We start from the raw sequence: 16788 nt of genomic DNA on the forward strand, positions 1-16788 counted from the left end.
ATAAGCCAATCAAATTTGTTGTAATTTCGATACCGAAACAACAATCTTTTTGATTGGGCAAAAAAGAAATCGCTTACTAGCTGCGATTAAAATTGAAACCTAAACCTACCTTGCTTTTCCGCTTTTCACGCAAATTTAAAAACCATACACCATAGCATAGATGATACACATCAACAAAAGACAAACGTCAACGAAGTTTGCGACTAGTTTATTCGTGTTTAAGCTTTATTACTTCAGTCTCAGACTGCGAAACGAAACATTTCATAATGGGTAAACGTAAGTATACTGTGAATTCTTGGGAATTCTGAGTAATAAAGCCCCCGGATAAAGCCCCGGCCGAACAAATCCAGAAAATTATGTCTTGAAAATGGATGTTGGATGGAGGTTGAAGAATTCGGCAGACATGTCATAATTTTTTAATTTATTGTAATGTAAATTTGTCAGTCTGGTTCTGGTTCTGGTTGAGTCGGCATTGCCAGACATGCTGTACTTCACCTAGTCAGTGTATTACGTTTTGCCTGTAGTACGTGGACCGTGGTAGTACAATTGAATGAGTAGACATGACTCATGAGTACTTAATTCCGACAGTCGACAGGGACTTCCAAGTTTCAATCCAGTCCACAATAAAAGCGTGTGTTTGTTTGCTTCGCATGTGATGTTGTACGTCATGTCATGTCATGCATGTGACGTGTACTTACGCCACGACACGCATTGTTAATTCTGCTGAACTGACGTCGTACGAGCAAGACATTCATTCATATATGTAGGTATGCCAGGTGAATTTAAATTTGCCATCGAACTGCATCATTTTATATATCAAATTAAAGCCCTTGTTTTTGAATAAAGAAAGCCAAAACTGAAAACCTTTTTGTCATAGCACTTTCCGTGGCAAAGTTACATCTTTTCAAAGATCGACTTTTGTCAAAAAGATTCTGCTAGCAAAATTCCCCAAAACAGCATTGGGGGGTGTTTCTAGATCTTAGACTTAGTATGATAGCAGTATTGTTATTTCACTCCAGAAAATTGATTTCAATTCTATTCAAATTCAATTCTTCCTACACCTGGACTCTTGCTATTCAATTCCAATTCATTAGAATGAATTCAATTAGATTCCAATTCAATTTTTTTTTTAATCATTTCAATTCAATTCCAATCCAATGCAGTGAAATTAACAGCTAATCAATTTCAATTCAATTCTGAGCATTCATTTCAATTCCAATTCAATTCCAATTCCAATATAGTTTCAGTTTGTGTTAATTGACCAAAGGCACACTGCAAAAACTGTGTCTAGAGATTGAACACTTTTTTGTCCTCGATTTGTAAATACATGCATAATCTAAACACAAATGTCAAGCTTCAAAACATCAAGAGTTTAATATCTAAACACAAGGCATCAAATTACTAGACAATCATGTTTACAAATCGAGGACAAGATGGTGTCTAGAATGGTGTTTAATATCTAGACACTGTTTTTGCAGTGCATGTCTTAAATTTTGCTATCAATTTTATAACACTTGAGTCAGCAACACAAAGTCAAAATCAAGTACACTATTTGTCACAAAAGCATTTCAACAGAAGATACTTTATTGTTATGTTAAAGACCCATTCAGTGATCCCAGCGCTAGACTATGCCATAGTCGAATTTTATTAAAAATATGTTATTATTAGTCATGATGAACCCATTTCGTTGAACTCAAAATTATACTGACCAATGTTTATTAAAATTAAAGTATTCAATAGTAAAATGGTCATAAAGAGTTAAAAATATCAGACGATTAGTGACAATAAAAGTAATTGAATGCAACATTATCTTGCATAATTATAACGGCTACTTTAATACTGAACAATTCTGATTTTGGAATCTACCAGTTTAGTGATAGCGAACCCCGAAATTTCGACTATGAACTTTGAATTGTAAGCAGAACTTTACCCCCTGGACTTTGCTCTCTAAAAACACACTGTCAAGCATACTTGTTTATCAACGCGCTAGATGCTTGATCAGAGATTAACTTTGGCGTCAACACAAAAGCGCCGCAAATACCACAGACAGTTGTTTACGGTGTAGTTAATGGTAATGGCGCTGGCCCAGACGATTTTTACCATAGCGAGGTATGGGCGACCAATCACAAGGCAGATCCATTTAAAGATGCATTACATCATGGACAATTTTAGTTAGGCCAGAAATTGGCCTAACTCTCCATAGAGTCCCGTGTTAAAAATCTTAACCGCAAGGCAATGTCAGTAGTCCACTTGGGAAGCTAACAAACAGAGGGAGTAGGGTGACTGATCAGATGTGAAAATATATCAATTGTGCACACATTAATTAAATCAGAGTTTTAAGCTTAAATACAATATCCAGAGTATGCACAATGGGCAAGTGGACTACGGGTAGTCTATCCCAGCGCAAGTGTAAAAAAATTAAAATTGTTTATAAATTGCTTAAAAGTGAAGGATAAGCCATTCAAATTGTCATTTGGTATTTTTGAAATGACACATTTGGCAAAAAACGAAGAAAACAGCAGTACTGATGAAGTTGAAGCGCCATTCAAATACACATAGCTAATTTAGATACCAGTTGTCAGTATCTAAATTACAGATTCGTGTAAAATGTCTTATTTTGTCTTAAATACACGGCTTTCGGCTGAACCACTCGCAGGCTATGTTATCACATCTATGACAATGACAAAGGTACCAAAATCTGAATTTTGATGATTTTTACGATCGTCCGGATGAGCAAATCACCGAATGGGCCTTTAACTCACTTTTCACATTCAAACAATGCGAGTGATCCTTGACCGCTGGGTCCTATTTTATGAAACTTTGGAACTTCTTAGTTCTTAGGTGACTGACCGACTGACTTCCTAATATTTGTCTTAACTTCTTGCCCACCATGTACATTATTTTCTAAACTTGAGGTGTGTGGTACCATCGATAATGGGATCCTGTTTTATTTCTTCTTTAACCTGGGACACTCAATCAGTTGAAAACACAATTAATCATCTGTCCCCACACTGACCTCAAAGATGTCAAAAATCAAGGTTTTGATACTATTAGATAGCCCCTACTTGTCTCCTGCTCCTCCTAAGATTTTACACCCAAAATTCTTGTACTTTTGAAAAAGTGTGAAAAAAGCTCTCAAAGATATTTAAGCATTATTTTAAACTGTTGTGATTTGGTAGTTCACAGCATTTTACAAATGGTAGTGAGCTTTGGCAAAAACTGCATTGCTCAATTCATAGCGAGCGTATAGAAGAATTAAAATATCACAGATATACTTTTATAGGTGCTGCGGTTCTTGAGTTCCGTTGTAAAGAGGGCTGAAACAACAACACTTTTGTAAAACGTACATAACTAATTAACAACAATAAATTAAGCAAGTTTGTAAAGTATACGATTTGTAGAATGAACTTTTGCAAAACATCAAGGTGTTAATTTTCAATAATATATTGATCTAGATAATGAAAACCGGTTTTTAGGTTGCTTCGACCAACAATACCTCGTCTACCCTTAATGGTTTTCTCACAATTTGTTCAAATGTACAATGACTTTTGAGCATAAAAATTAGGAGCTTGAGAAAAATAGGGGCTTTATGATTACATGTAGTGTCAAAAGTTTTTAATGTGTGTCTCTTCACTCTCTTGTGTGAATAGTTCTATCTGAAGTGTATCAGAATTCAGAACGGGGGAAGGGCACTTTTTACAGGTGGAATGATCTGGAATCACAGACATCTGCTTGTGAATTGAAATGCTGAATTGAAATCAAAGCTGAATTTCATTTCAATTCCACTTCATTCTCCATCACTCAACATGATTTCAATTCCAATCCAATTCAATTCTTCATTGCTCACGATGATTTCAATTCCAATCCAATTCAATTCATGCCTAAGCCCACTCATTTTGATTCCAATTCAATTCCAATGCATTGAAATGAAAATTGCCCAAAATTCATTTTATTTCAATTCGATTTCAATGCATTGAATTAACATTAGATAGCAGCTTTTTTTAATGGAACTGCTATCAAAATCCCTCTAAAATTCCATGTGCGAGTGTCTCATCACCATAAAAAATCATATATTTGGGTCAAGTGAAGTATTATTTAGAAAACATATTTATATAGGTTTCCTTGACCGACCTGTTCTTGAAAAAAATAGAAATGTAAATATGTGTTTGGTCCCCGGTCTAGGCAAATTTCGCTGACTAGCAAATGTGTTAACTAAGGTTTGCCTGGCATACCTAATTCATGCTTTGCAAGTGCGACAGTCCGCACTCCAGGGGCTATTTTAGATGAAAAAAGTCACTGCACGTTGGCGATGTAAAGTCTTGGTGATCAATCAAAAAATCACCAAAGCCCAAAAAGGTCCAATTTGCGAGCGTAGCAGGAGTGTTGGCAGAGATAGCCCCGAAAAAAAAAATTACCAAAGACCAAAAGGTCCAATTTGCAAGCGTAGCTAGCAAAAAACATGTTTTTATGCTTTTTCTGTCAAACAAGATCCAAATTTGCCCATTTGCGAGCGTATCAATTGAAAAATTCAGGTTCTTTATACTTTCTTGGTCAAAAAAATCCAAAATTTGAGAAAGGGTCCAAAAAGGTCCCATTTTCAAAATCAGCCTACAAAAATAAAACCTGGCTATGCCCCTGGTTATAGGAGAGTTTCCTCCTTCGAGTTTTGGAGATTTTTACAACATCACTCATTTAAGCGACTCATTTTTTTACTTTTTGAAAACAGAAAGAACATCCACGAAATGAGTACAAAATACTCTTTCACTTTCACAAAAAATTCACCCTAACATTGAATTTTTAAAAAAAGCAACTTGGCCGAAGGCCCAACAAAATGATTTTAGGTGGGAAATATCTGCAGTCCAACACTTTGCTCACTTGTAGGGATTATAGGACTATTGTTTATTGGCAGGTTATCAATGTTGCGATCTCAAACGGGTTGGGGTGGGTCCTTAGATCCCCTGGTTGAGTTGTGTATCAAAGCCCCTGGCCCTCTGGCGGGGGCCCAGGATGTAGCGCCCCAAGCTCACTAGTTTTTACATTTAGGCCTTTTCAAGGCATCGGACCGTAGAGCTTCCCCAGCACTCATATTGATGATTTATATAATTTAGAAAGGATGGAACTACATTGTATTAATCTCTGCTTTTTGAAGAAGTTCGAGATGAAAAAATACATTTTCAAAGGGATAAAAATTGAGAAGCCGGTCCGCTGACCCTGCAAAAAAAAAAAAAAAAAGCATTTTAATGCTAAAATGAGCTAAAAATTGGGTTAATCTCACTCTCTTGTTTTGCATGGGCGTATATTTCAGGTATGATAAAATGGCCAAATATGAGGTTAATTTTGTGAGAAACTCACATATGAGGCGTCAACATGGGGAGGATGATTGCATGGACCATCCCCCATAAAAAAAATTGGTGGATCACCCTCCCCCCCCCCCGTATCTAGGCCTGTGTATTTTTGTTGCGATCTCCAAGCGTTGCCGCACCCACCCCATATAGCACGACGTTAGCAAATGGAAAGCTGCCAGACCTTGTTTAGATTGTGAGCAAAGCGTGGGGGAGTTGATGATACTAAGTAGCGGTACGCCAGCTATGCGTATGATATTCATAAGGCCCTTTGAAAATTGGAATTTTCAAGAAACACAAGGAAAGAGGTGATGAAGTGTTAAGTCCGCGCAGCGCGAAAATTTTAAAACTTTACCTGAAAGTGACCATACGGTAGGTGCTATATTTAAAGCATCCCTATTGAGTTTGTCGAATTGCATCAAAATATTTTAAGCGCGGATTTTTAATTCTCACTGCACGGAATTTTAATCTCACTGCACAAACGTGCCAGGAGGCACGTTAAAATAGCCCCTGCCGCACTCTGCAGGTGCACTTGTGTCAACATTATCATCGATCGCGGAACTGGGAAGTACTAAGAAGTAGTTCAACTTCAAGTACGCTCATCGTTAAAAAGGGTACAGCCATTTTATTTATCAGCTGACCACTAGTGACCACTGACCAGTATATAGTTCTTTTTACAAAGAAGCGTTAAGTCTACGGCATGAACTGTGTGTACGGCAGGGTCTTAGCTAGAAATTCAGGTTTGCCCGTCATTTGAATAAATGTGCCTGTCCCAATTTGACCTTTGAAACACAAACCACACTTAAGGGGTGGTGCAATAATTATGTGTCCCCGGGGGGGTGAATTCTCAAAATGGTCTGCCAAAAATCGCTTGCCCCCCCCCTTTGGCCGTGCCAAAAACCTTTGCCCCCCCCCTTTCGGCGTGCCAAAACCCCTTTCCCCCCCCCCCCCCTTTTGATGTGCCAAAAATCTTTGCCCCCCTTTACACGTACAAGATTTTGCGGAACCCGATTTTAAAACCTTAAATTGTCTTCATCATATAATGCGAGCGCAGCGAGCAGGAAATTTTGAACATGTTTGTAACGTTTTCCTACGCCTTTTTAGGGCGTAATATAGAAATGGTGCCCAAAATATCTGTGCCAAAAATTGCTTGCCCCCCCTTTCGACCTGCCAAAAATCGCTTGACCCCCCTTTCGACCTGCCAAAAATGCTTCCCCCTTTTGGCCTGCCAAAAATCTTTCCCCTATAATTCACCACCCCGGGGGTACCCCTAATTATTGCACCACCCCTAAGTTCTACAGTATGTCCCCCTTTTGGCCTGCCAAAAATCTTTCCCCCTATAATTCACCACCCGGGGTACACATAATTATTGCACCACCCCTAAGTTCTACAGTATGTCGTTATAGCGCAGCGTAGGCTAGCTGCACTCACTTGTGGAGGCAGTCTAAAGCAGATGACCTCATGGCGTATACATGCTCACTCACACACAGAGAGGTCAATTACCAGGCTTTTGTCAGTAGCCTTAGTCGGATGTCCCTCGGCTCATTATGCGTCTCAAAACTATTAAACAGGTCGGAACACAATGGCCATGCGTGGCTGTGGATTCAACCTACCATATGGCGATTTCTGCCATGAAGATATCGGGGCGATGACACTGCATGGGGGGTAAAGATTTTTTGGTATGGCTAAAGGGGGAACAAGTGTTTTTTGGCCACTATTTTAAGAATTCACCACCCTGGGTACGGGGTACACTTGCACAGTCTGCGCAACATACATAGTAGAATAAGAGTATGAAAAGGAATACATATCCTCAAATAAATGTATGATGGTTATGATCTCAAATATATTTATTTCACATTTTCTAAAATAGTCTAAACGTTTCTTTTTCTGTAATAAAAACAGATTAAATGCAACTTGAAGTTCCATCCAGAAATTAATTTATAGTCTATGGAAGAGCAGAGAGCTTTAATTTTGCTAGTAAAATGTCAGATATCTTACATTATTGAACGTAATCTTGTGTTTTTGCAGGTGGTCGTAAAGCAAACAAAGGAAAAGCAAGCCAAGACTCTAGTGTGCTACCCAATGCAGAGACTGGAGCCCCTCATGTAAGGGTGAGTATAATATCAACAGATTATAAAGTGAGCTTTTCCTAAATACATTGTTCTTGGTGGCAGCTTGGCTGGGGAGAGCTTTTCAGCTTTTCCATATTTTGCTCATATAATGTATGGAAAAGCTGCACGAAGCTGCACGGGCACATGCGTATCCCAGACAGTTATCCCCAGCCAAGCTGCCACCAATTATTTAGGTACCGGTATATGTAAGACAGGTGTTTACACTCAGCGAAATCACTGGCGTGTCATGTAGTAGTACTATTAAAGTAGTAGTACCGGTACTAAATTTCATGTTTTCCATACTCTGTGAAAAATTATCTTCCATCACTTGAATTTTATGTTTTAAGTACACACTGAGGCTGGAAAAAGCTATAGCTGGAAAAAGCTGATGGAAGCTTCATGTCAGGGATTCCCCAGCCAAGCTAACTGCCATATAAGGCTGGGCAATTTACTGGTTATCATTTTGATACTAAAACTTATGTGAATCTTTCTGGAAAATTAGAAATTACAGAAAACAATTAATTAACATGTTGAACTGCAGATCCTGTTTGAGTTCATTTTGAAATACATGTATCTGGGACCTATAGGATATACTATACTGAGTGTGATGTCCAGTAATACACTAAGCCAAAAAAGAAACTTATAATTTTTCACAAGGTCATATCTTAAAATCCTCTCCGTAAAAATTAACAAAAATTGCACACAGGATTACTTCAATACTCTACTCTAAACACTGGTCAGTAACCAAACAGTTGTCCAACTGACACAATAGCAAAATGCACACCTTCCAGGACCACATTCACAGCGCAACAGATTTCTTTGGCTGGGTTCCAATTATTCGCTTGTACATGAACAAAAATTACACACAGGATTACTTCAATACTCTACTCTAAACACATGTCAGTAACCAAGCAGCTGTCCAACTGACACAACAGTAAAATGCACTGACACGGAACAGCTTCCAGGATCACATTCACAGGCGAATAATTGGAACCCAGCCAAAGAAATCTATTGCGCTGTGAATGTGGTTCAGGAAGGTGTTGCATGTCAGTGCATTTTGCTGTTGTGTCAGTTGGACAACTGCATAGTTAGTGACATGTGTTTAGAGTAAATATTGAGGCAATCCTGTGTAATTTTGGTTAATTTTGATAGACAGGATTTTAAGATATGACCTTGTGAAAAATTATAAGTTTCTTTTTTGGCTTAGTGTATATTAAACACCACATAAGTCACAAGATCAATGCTCATTTTGGAGACCCATATTGGTGTAGAAGATATGTGTGTTAACTTTAATATTTACATTTAATTTTTCACCTTCCAGCAGGAAAAAAATTCTGAAGCAGACAAAATAACCAATTATTTCCCAACCAGTCCAAGACCTTCATCTCAATCTCAGACACAGAAAGATGGTAAGTGACATAGAAAATTATTTCAACTGAATTTAATTTAAATATAAAAACATGTAATCACTCAATAAAACATGAACTTAACTCAGTATTTTGCTGATCACACAGTCATCTCAAAACAAGGTTCTACCCACAAAGTGTATGCTGTGTGTGCATACGCCTGTCAAACGCATGCTTTAATTACAGCGTACACGTTGCAAAAGCCCTCTAGCACATTGCTAGAAAAGCACATTTTGTGCATGCATTTGCAGGCAGAACCTCGTTTTGGTAGCAAGATGGCAGATCTGTGCAAATGGTGAATAGATGATGAATGATGATTCAGTGACAGGACTCATGGTAGGGTTTTGTTAGCTTTAATTGATCAAGTTTTAGAAATTATTATCACTGAAACATTATAAATAGTTGCCCTCGAGTTGCAAAATAGTTTTGTGGGCTTTCAAATTTGCGGTTCTGAAAATGAAACTACGAAATGTGTGATTATAATGTAAAAACCCTGCAGATATTTTATACAGTGTTTATAACTTAATTTACAAATGTAGAGTTTTGTATGAATTTTAAATAAAACCCAACTTGAATTGAATTTTCCATACAAATTATTTTATTCAGAGTCTATCCAGGTACCTGGTATGTTGACCCCTGATACAACTCCGACAAAGAACTACCCAAAGACAACGACAGATGCTTCCGAAATATCTGAAACCTCTCCAGCAACAACAAAAGCTACAAAAGAAACCCAAGAAACTGTCAAAACTACTGAATCCCCCAAGGATTCACCTGAACACAAAAGGAGCTTGCCAAACAATGTCATCACAGAGAAAAAAGGGGTCAAGGACAGTGCAAAGGATGTTAAGTCTGTGGAAAAGAGGAATGAAGATGAGAAACTATTGAAAGGAAAAGAGAAAGGGGTGAAGAAGGATGAAGGTGTGACTACCAAAGTCAAAGCTGCTAAGAGTAAGGGATCAGGGAAATCCACAAAATCAAGGTATGCACGCAAGGTTACCACTAAGTTTAAAAGGCACTGATTTTCAGTACAGAACTCAGCTGGTTAAATATGCAGAAAAAATAACGTTCACATTTGTAATGCGATCAAGCAAAATCAGTCGGAGCTCGGAAATATTAAATTTTCTTATAGGATAGTAAAAAGTACTTACAAAGCTGCATTTTGCTGCAAACCCCATTGATATTGAACAACCAGTTCCAAAGATGTGAGCAATTAAACAGTTTCCAAAGCAATGTTCAGGAAACAAAAAGAAACATTTCCTTTGTTTGGCTATATCTCAAAATCCATATTTCCAAGTCCGACTGATTTTGCTTGATCGCATCACATTTGTTTAAAAGTTTATGCATTTACAATCATGCTGGACCAAAGACAAAACATAGTGGGGTTCCACAAATGGTGGTACAGCATGATACATGCATGTATTGAGGTCAAATAGACTTTTAAATATAAAATGTTGTCACCTGAAAAGTGCTACACAGTTTGCCCACAGCGTAAATTATGCAGTCATGTCAAAAGGAATTAACACGCTGCTAGCTGCACACAAATGCATGAGCGTCTTTACACGCAATGCATGATACGCTTATGCAAAATGTGCGTACATTACTTCGTACTTCAAAGTGGACAAACTGTAGATAAGGTGACATGTGATGTCATAACATACAGTTGGTGTGCATTTGTCTGTTCTTTACCTGCTAGTGTGCACTGCATAGCTGCTCGCTCAACATTTTGTTAAAGACCTGTACTTGTAAAATTTGCACTAAATCAGGCAAAAGGCCGTATTTCAAAAAGTAAGTGATCACATACTGTTTTCTAAAGCTGTCACCTGAAACAATGTTGATGACTTCTTATAGTTTGAAACTAGGATGTGTACATTTTTAATTCATTTCTTGTTATACATTCCAGATCTACCAAACAGTCAAGTGTACAGACAAACACTCTCAAGGACTATTTCCCTGTCAGGAGGAGCAGTAGGCGCTGCAAATCAGATATCGAGGTATTGCATTTGAAATCCATACACCCCTTACCAAAGACATGACCTTAATCTCCCACACAGGGGGTGTGAATTTCAAATAGGGTTACCTGAATGGGTGACTCGACTTATAATTGGCAAACATGTGTAATTTTGTTACTGTGTTCATAAATTAAGTCCCAACTTCTGGTCACATAAGTTGGCATGCCAGTCATGCATTATGCAAACCACAACTAGCGTAGGCGCTGCACCCAACTGCGAACCCGTCATGTTAATAATTATCCACCATGTTATGAGTCTTTAGCGAATTATAAGCCAAGCCAAGTAATGGCAAGTATAAGTGCTGGGTATTTTGTGACATCTATGATAAAGTATGCAAACTTGAGTCATTTCAAAATTAGTAAGCTATACATCTGGAAATGTCATTAATCACAATCCCTGTATTATTTGTGTCTTGATAGGCAGAACAAAAGAAAGACATTGAAGAAGCAGTATTGTCTGTACGAGAACATGGACTGAAGGTGAGCTTTGTATTATAGGTCAACTACATGTAGTTACCTTTGTACCTTACCTGCAATGGGTTTGAAAAGGTGTTTGTAAGATACGTAGAGTGCACAGGTCTTACAACTATGCACGCTTTCGGCACAGCTAGAACCTTTGCAGAAATGACCACCTGGATAACATTGTAGACTGCATGTTACACTGTGTACCCTACATGTACATAGTTGGTGTATACCACAATGGCCGCAAATTACTTGAGGGACCTGCAGTGATAACGATCATGTTAACTTGTAACAACCAGACATTTGATAAACATCTTTGTGTTGATTCAAACTCAGTTTGCTTTGTCTGATAGAGCAGGGACAGTGGAGGGACTCCAGAAGAAACGTGTTCAGGACACAGAAACCTATAAAAATTGATAGGATTTTTAGGTGTTGGCACTTGGTTGTGTTCAAAAAGTGAGATTTTTGGTTCTGGCCAAGGAAAATAGAGTGTGAAAACCTCAAGTTTTGGGGGAAAATGTTTGATGGATGCCATTGCCTTTTTCTAAAGTATTGATGTTGTGACGACCTTCTGTTTACCAATGCTGGTTGCTCAGAAAGGTGGTCGCCAGTTGTTTTTATATTGCCCTCGTCTCTATTCATGGTGGTGCCCTTCAATTGCCTCTTTGATCCAACATTTGTACTTGATCAGTCTTCTTTACGTCTCAACTGTCCAAGCCTGTAATACCATGCTTAATTCACTTTTAATTTGATGCACTTTATTTCACATCCAGGTGACAGACATTTTAGGAAAAGGTCGTGGAGTGGTGTCAACTAAGTCCTTCATACAAGGTGACTTTGTTGTAGAATATTACGGTGATTTGATTAACATCAAGGAAGCTAAGGAACGAGAAGCGGAGTATGGTAAAGATACATCTATAGGGTGCTATATGTACTACTTCCAATTCAAGACTAAACAGTATTGGTAAGTATACACAAATCCGACATGACACATTACTACACCACATAGGCGGCCATAGCTGGGGCCTCCCATCCATTTTATGCGATGCCAGTATCACAGGTGTGCAGCGTTTACCGCTCCGGTGACGCGGCGCAAGTGCTACACGCTCCGATGCACTCGCGATAGTGGGCGTCTGGGATCACAATCCAAATGAACTAAGCTAGTTTGGCACAGAAGGCCCCCAGCTATGGCCGACTTAATCCTGACCATCACTTGGCTCGTCGGATTCGTCTATAGGAAGCTAGTTTGTTGCACTATCATGAGTGTAGAAACTGTGTTTTGTATGAACTTAATCATCTGCCCTTGTAGGGACAAGTTTCACTGACACGGTATCTGATCCAGAAAATGCACTTGTGTTATGTTTCAGCAAACACTGTTGCCTTTGTCAACACATGATGAGGAGTGTCAGACTGCAGCTACTGGCAACCGATGCTAGAGGAATTTCCAGTGATTATTTTTGATGAGTTCTTGCATCAGGGATCAAGAAAATCTGCTGAAGAAAAACCAACTGGCAATTTCAAAATCTGCTGGAAATCCCACTAGCATCAAAATTCAGATGTTATAAGCAGTGTTCGAATTTAGGAAAAATAAATGGTTGTCCCACGGACAACCAGATTACAATTTCTGGTTGACCGTCTAAGTTTTTGGTTGTCCGTAGGTCTACAAATGTGACTTTTGGCTAGATTTATGGTTGTCCAGCGGACAACCGAATCAGTATTTTTGGTTGTCCGGCGACTTTTCTAGTTGTCCCGGCAACCGGACAACCAAAATTTCGAACGCTGGTTATAAGTACTAAAAAGGTGTTTTCACCAATTTTCGTAGCAAGAATTGAGAAGAAAATATGCCATTGAAAGTTTTCATTAAGGCTACATGCTCTTTTTGGTTGAAATATTTGGCGGGAAATAATCCCGCCAAAACATTAAAGTAATCTTTTCCCACAACTAAATATCATAGTCAGGAAATTAATGATGCATCTGGTAGCTTAGATCATAACTTTCATTGCACTTAGTTGCAATTATCCCAGAAAATTCTTGATTTGTTTTTACAGAGTCTTGAATTGTCGATGTTTTTGATCAAAAAACATCACTCGGTGTATTTTGAAACTCGAGGCATTAACTCTTCTCAAATTAGCCCCAAATCATAATTTATTATATGCATGTGTAGCAAACACCAATGGGAATAATTGGACGTTGTTTGCGGAGCCTAAATTTGGTTTGATTTTATTTCACAATAATTCTTAAGGTGAGAATTTTGACCTGACATTTACTTTTTGGATTTCAAATTTAAATTTATTGATATACATATTTTGAATAAATAAAGAGTACGCTTACCTTTCTGCAACACTTCCCGGTATCATTAAGCATCTGCTGATAACCAACATTTTAGCTGAAAACAGTCCCTTCCTATCATTTTTGAACAAAATATGGTTCAAAAGTCCGACGCTGCGTGTATAAACTAGCACAGCGAGATAACGAACAGAGCTATTTACGGTGGGGTATCTATTGTAAGCTATTAGGGTAGGCCTATAGTATATCTTCCCGTAAGTGACAAGATGTGTCAAGCAGGGCGGTATATTCAAACGCTATTGTCTGGATCATTGAGTATCGATTGAGCACGTATGTATACATGCAGCACGGATGTGTGTGGTCCTCCCCAGGTTTTGACATAAATTACAAATGACGTCGTGAATGACCCAGCGTTTTCATTTTATTATTACTATAATTAATCGTCGTTTATCACGAGTGCTAAGAGTTGTACCAGTTCAATTCATCAAAATTAATTTGTATTAAATGAAAAACAAACAGACAAGTAGAGTCATATGTCTTTCTATGACCGTATTCCTACCAAAATCAAAATGATTTTCAATACACTAGAAAGCGTGTTGATATGTATATCTTTGAAAATCGCCGAATGTTAACCACAGTCACCGTGGCACAGCATAGGCATCTTTAGCATTCAGTGAAATTGGCAGTGGTTCGAACCCCGGTGAAAATTTTAGTATTTTTTATTCTTTTTACTAATGTGCTGTGCCGTTTTACAAACACGCCCCTGAATGAAACTCATGGGCATGTACCCTTAAGGTCAGTTTTAAGGATTGGTTTACGGGCTAGGAGGTTGGGGTAAGAATTAGGGTAATCATTAACTACTAATTTTTGTATATTAATCCTATACACGGTTAAAGTTCAGATTCCAATAAGGCGTGGCTTTGTTCTAAAGTTACTTGCTTTTTTCCCGGGCTTTTTTCATTGCATTGATTTAACCAACTAAATGTAGGAAATCTTAAAATTAACCATTTTAATCTTGATTTCTATACAGTATTGATGCCACCATGGAGTCGGGCCGGCTAGGACGTCTTCTCAACCACAGCAGCAAAAGCGGCAATTGCTGTACCAAGCTAGTAGAGGTCAAAGGTCAGCCTCATCTTATCATCATTGCAGCAAGAGACATCTCAGAAGGCGAGGAACTATTGTACGACTATGGCGATAGAGACAAGGAATCATTGCAAGCGCACCCTTGGTTAGCCCTATGATGAAGAAATTATGAATTCGAGTTTGGACCAGGAGAAAATCACAACTTTTGAAGGGCAGAAAACTCACCAATTTTTTTGTTTTGTTTTGGAGGTGATCAAAGTATGGTAACCTTGCCACTGAAGTCTTTTGATATGAAAAACACTAAAAATAGACATTTTCCAATATCACATTATTATTTTTGTAGTTGTTTCTGTGTTTCAAATTTTTTTATCAAAAATGGTACAGAGTGATGATTCATTTGAAAATGGCAGAAAGCTCTATTTTGCAACCCAAAAAGCAAGTTATGATTTTGTCCCGAACCCAAGACTATATATAGTTTAATAGTGTTACAAATTTAACAATTTGTTTATCAAAAATTGTGCCAGATAATGATTTATTTGAAAATGGCAGGAAGCTCTATTTTGCAATATATGGGCCATATGGAAGAACAGGGAATACTTAAATTTTCCCCTGAATATGGACCCAGAATAAAGAAGAAATAAACCAAATAAACAATGCAAAAAGCAAGTTGTGATTTTGTCCCAAACACAAGACTATATATAATAGATGAATATGTTAAATGTTGTACAAAGTTGGTGCAATGTATTGGTGTACATATGGGAGTATTCACTTTATAAATGCCCAGGGTCAAATTGTCAGTACTATATTCTGTATGTTTTCTAATGAAATAAACTTGGACTGAGAAGTTGTGAAGTTTAAGAAGTAACCAGGGCTGTAGCTTAACACCTGTCCGGCGTCCGCATAGTGGCGGGCAATCTTGAATGTCGGATGAGCAAATGTACATTTCCTTCTGTTGGGTACCAATTTTAAAAGTGTGCTAGCAATGCAAATGTGGGACCATTATTTTTGTAGATGGAACATGTACGGTGATTATTGAAAATTACCTGACTGACTCTTGTGCCAATACTCTAGTATTCATGGATGCCTGTCTATTCTGAATGTCATCTGATGATATAAAATTGGATCGATTGAGCCCATATTTATTGGTCGAGCTATGAGTTTTAAAAATATTGGACTCATAGCGAGACCAATAAATATTGGGCGTAAAGCATCCAATTTTATCATTATTATGTTTTGGATCCAATATTTTTACACACTTGGATTCAACAAAACATAATAATGAAATAACTTGGATTGAGTAGTTGACAAGCAGTGGTGTAACCACTGACTAGTGGGGTGGGGTTGCAAGCTGCTCCCCACCCCCCCCGACACACAAAAAACTGGGAAGAAGAGCAAAAATTAGGCTTGCACTTAAATACTACAACTTTTGATCAGAAATTGGGAAATTTTTAATCTTGCCCTGCCCCCGGAAGGTCAGACCTGGTTACGCCACTGTTGACAAGGTAATCAGGGACCAAATTTTCGTAAATTATTGTTTGATATATCTTTGAGGGGCGTATCATCTCCATGTACTGAATGGCTGTATTACCATTGTGTGGAACTATGATGAGATGTGAATACTTCAAAAAGATTAAGACAGAAGGTGTTGACTGTTGCAGATTTACATGGATTTAACAGCATCATGTCAGTCTTACTAATCGCATCTTTTTTGGTGGTAGTGGTCATAGCCTTATGGTTCAAACAACAATGGCAAATTAAAGCAGCCATGCAGTACACCTTCCAGCAATTTTCACATTGGGGATTGAGAGTGCCTTGTATTTATTTATAATTATGTATCATGCAGCATTGTGCTTCCAAATATATGATGTTCACAAGTGAAACCAGTGGTGTGAAACAACTTGTAAATGTAAGGAATCTTTTCTAGTTGTAAATATCTTTTCTAGTTGTAAATATATCTTTTCTAGTTGTACATATTGTAATTTTAAAAACGTGCCATAGTTTTCAAAATGTGGTATTTTATTCGCGCTGTCAAATCTATTCACAAAACAGTATTCATATATGTCTAGAGATTTGCAACAAATAAG

General features: G+C 37.9%; 1 protein-coding gene across 2 annotated transcripts; it reads left to right on the top strand.

The window, feature by feature from the left end:
- The first annotated feature begins 169 nt into the window (after nt 1-169).
- Nucleotides 170-15316, top strand: LOC140165126 (uncharacterized). Of its 2 annotated transcripts, none has more exons than XM_072188560.1 (8): nt 170-276; nt 7371-7453; nt 8778-8862; nt 9466-9841; nt 10763-10853; nt 11291-11350; nt 12106-12296; nt 14649-15316. In XM_072188560.1, exons 1-8 carry the CDS (start codon nt 267-269, stop codon nt 14860-14862), a joined length of 1110 nt encoding a protein of 369 aa, XP_072044661.1. In that variant the 5' UTR covers nt 170-266; the 3' UTR covers nt 14863-15316. The 2 variants fall into 2 exon arrangements, with proteins under 2 accessions (XP_072044661.1, XP_072044660.1); XM_072188559.1 differs by having other exon boundaries at nt 8775-8862; nt 14649-15312.
- Nucleotides 15317-16788: the final 1472 nt, after the last annotated feature.

The sequence above is a fragment of the Amphiura filiformis genome, chromosome 11 (assembly GCF_039555335.1).
Source record: "Amphiura filiformis chromosome 11, Afil_fr2py, whole genome shotgun sequence".
Taxonomy (NCBI): Eukaryota; Metazoa; Echinodermata; class Ophiuroidea; order Amphilepidida; family Amphiuridae; genus Amphiura; species Amphiura filiformis.

What these genes read in the sequence shown, in the direction of transcription:
- LOC140165126 (XM_072188559.1), top strand. An exon ending in GCTGCAAATCAGATATCGAG is followed by an intron (nt 10,854 to 11,290) that starts GTATTGCATTTG and finishes GTGTCTTGATAG; the next exon opens with GCAGAACAAAAGAAAGACAT. An exon ending in TACGAGAACATGGACTGAAG is followed by an intron (nt 11,351 to 12,105) that starts GTGAGCTTTGTA and finishes TTTCACATCCAG; the next exon opens with GTGACAGACATTTTAGGAAA.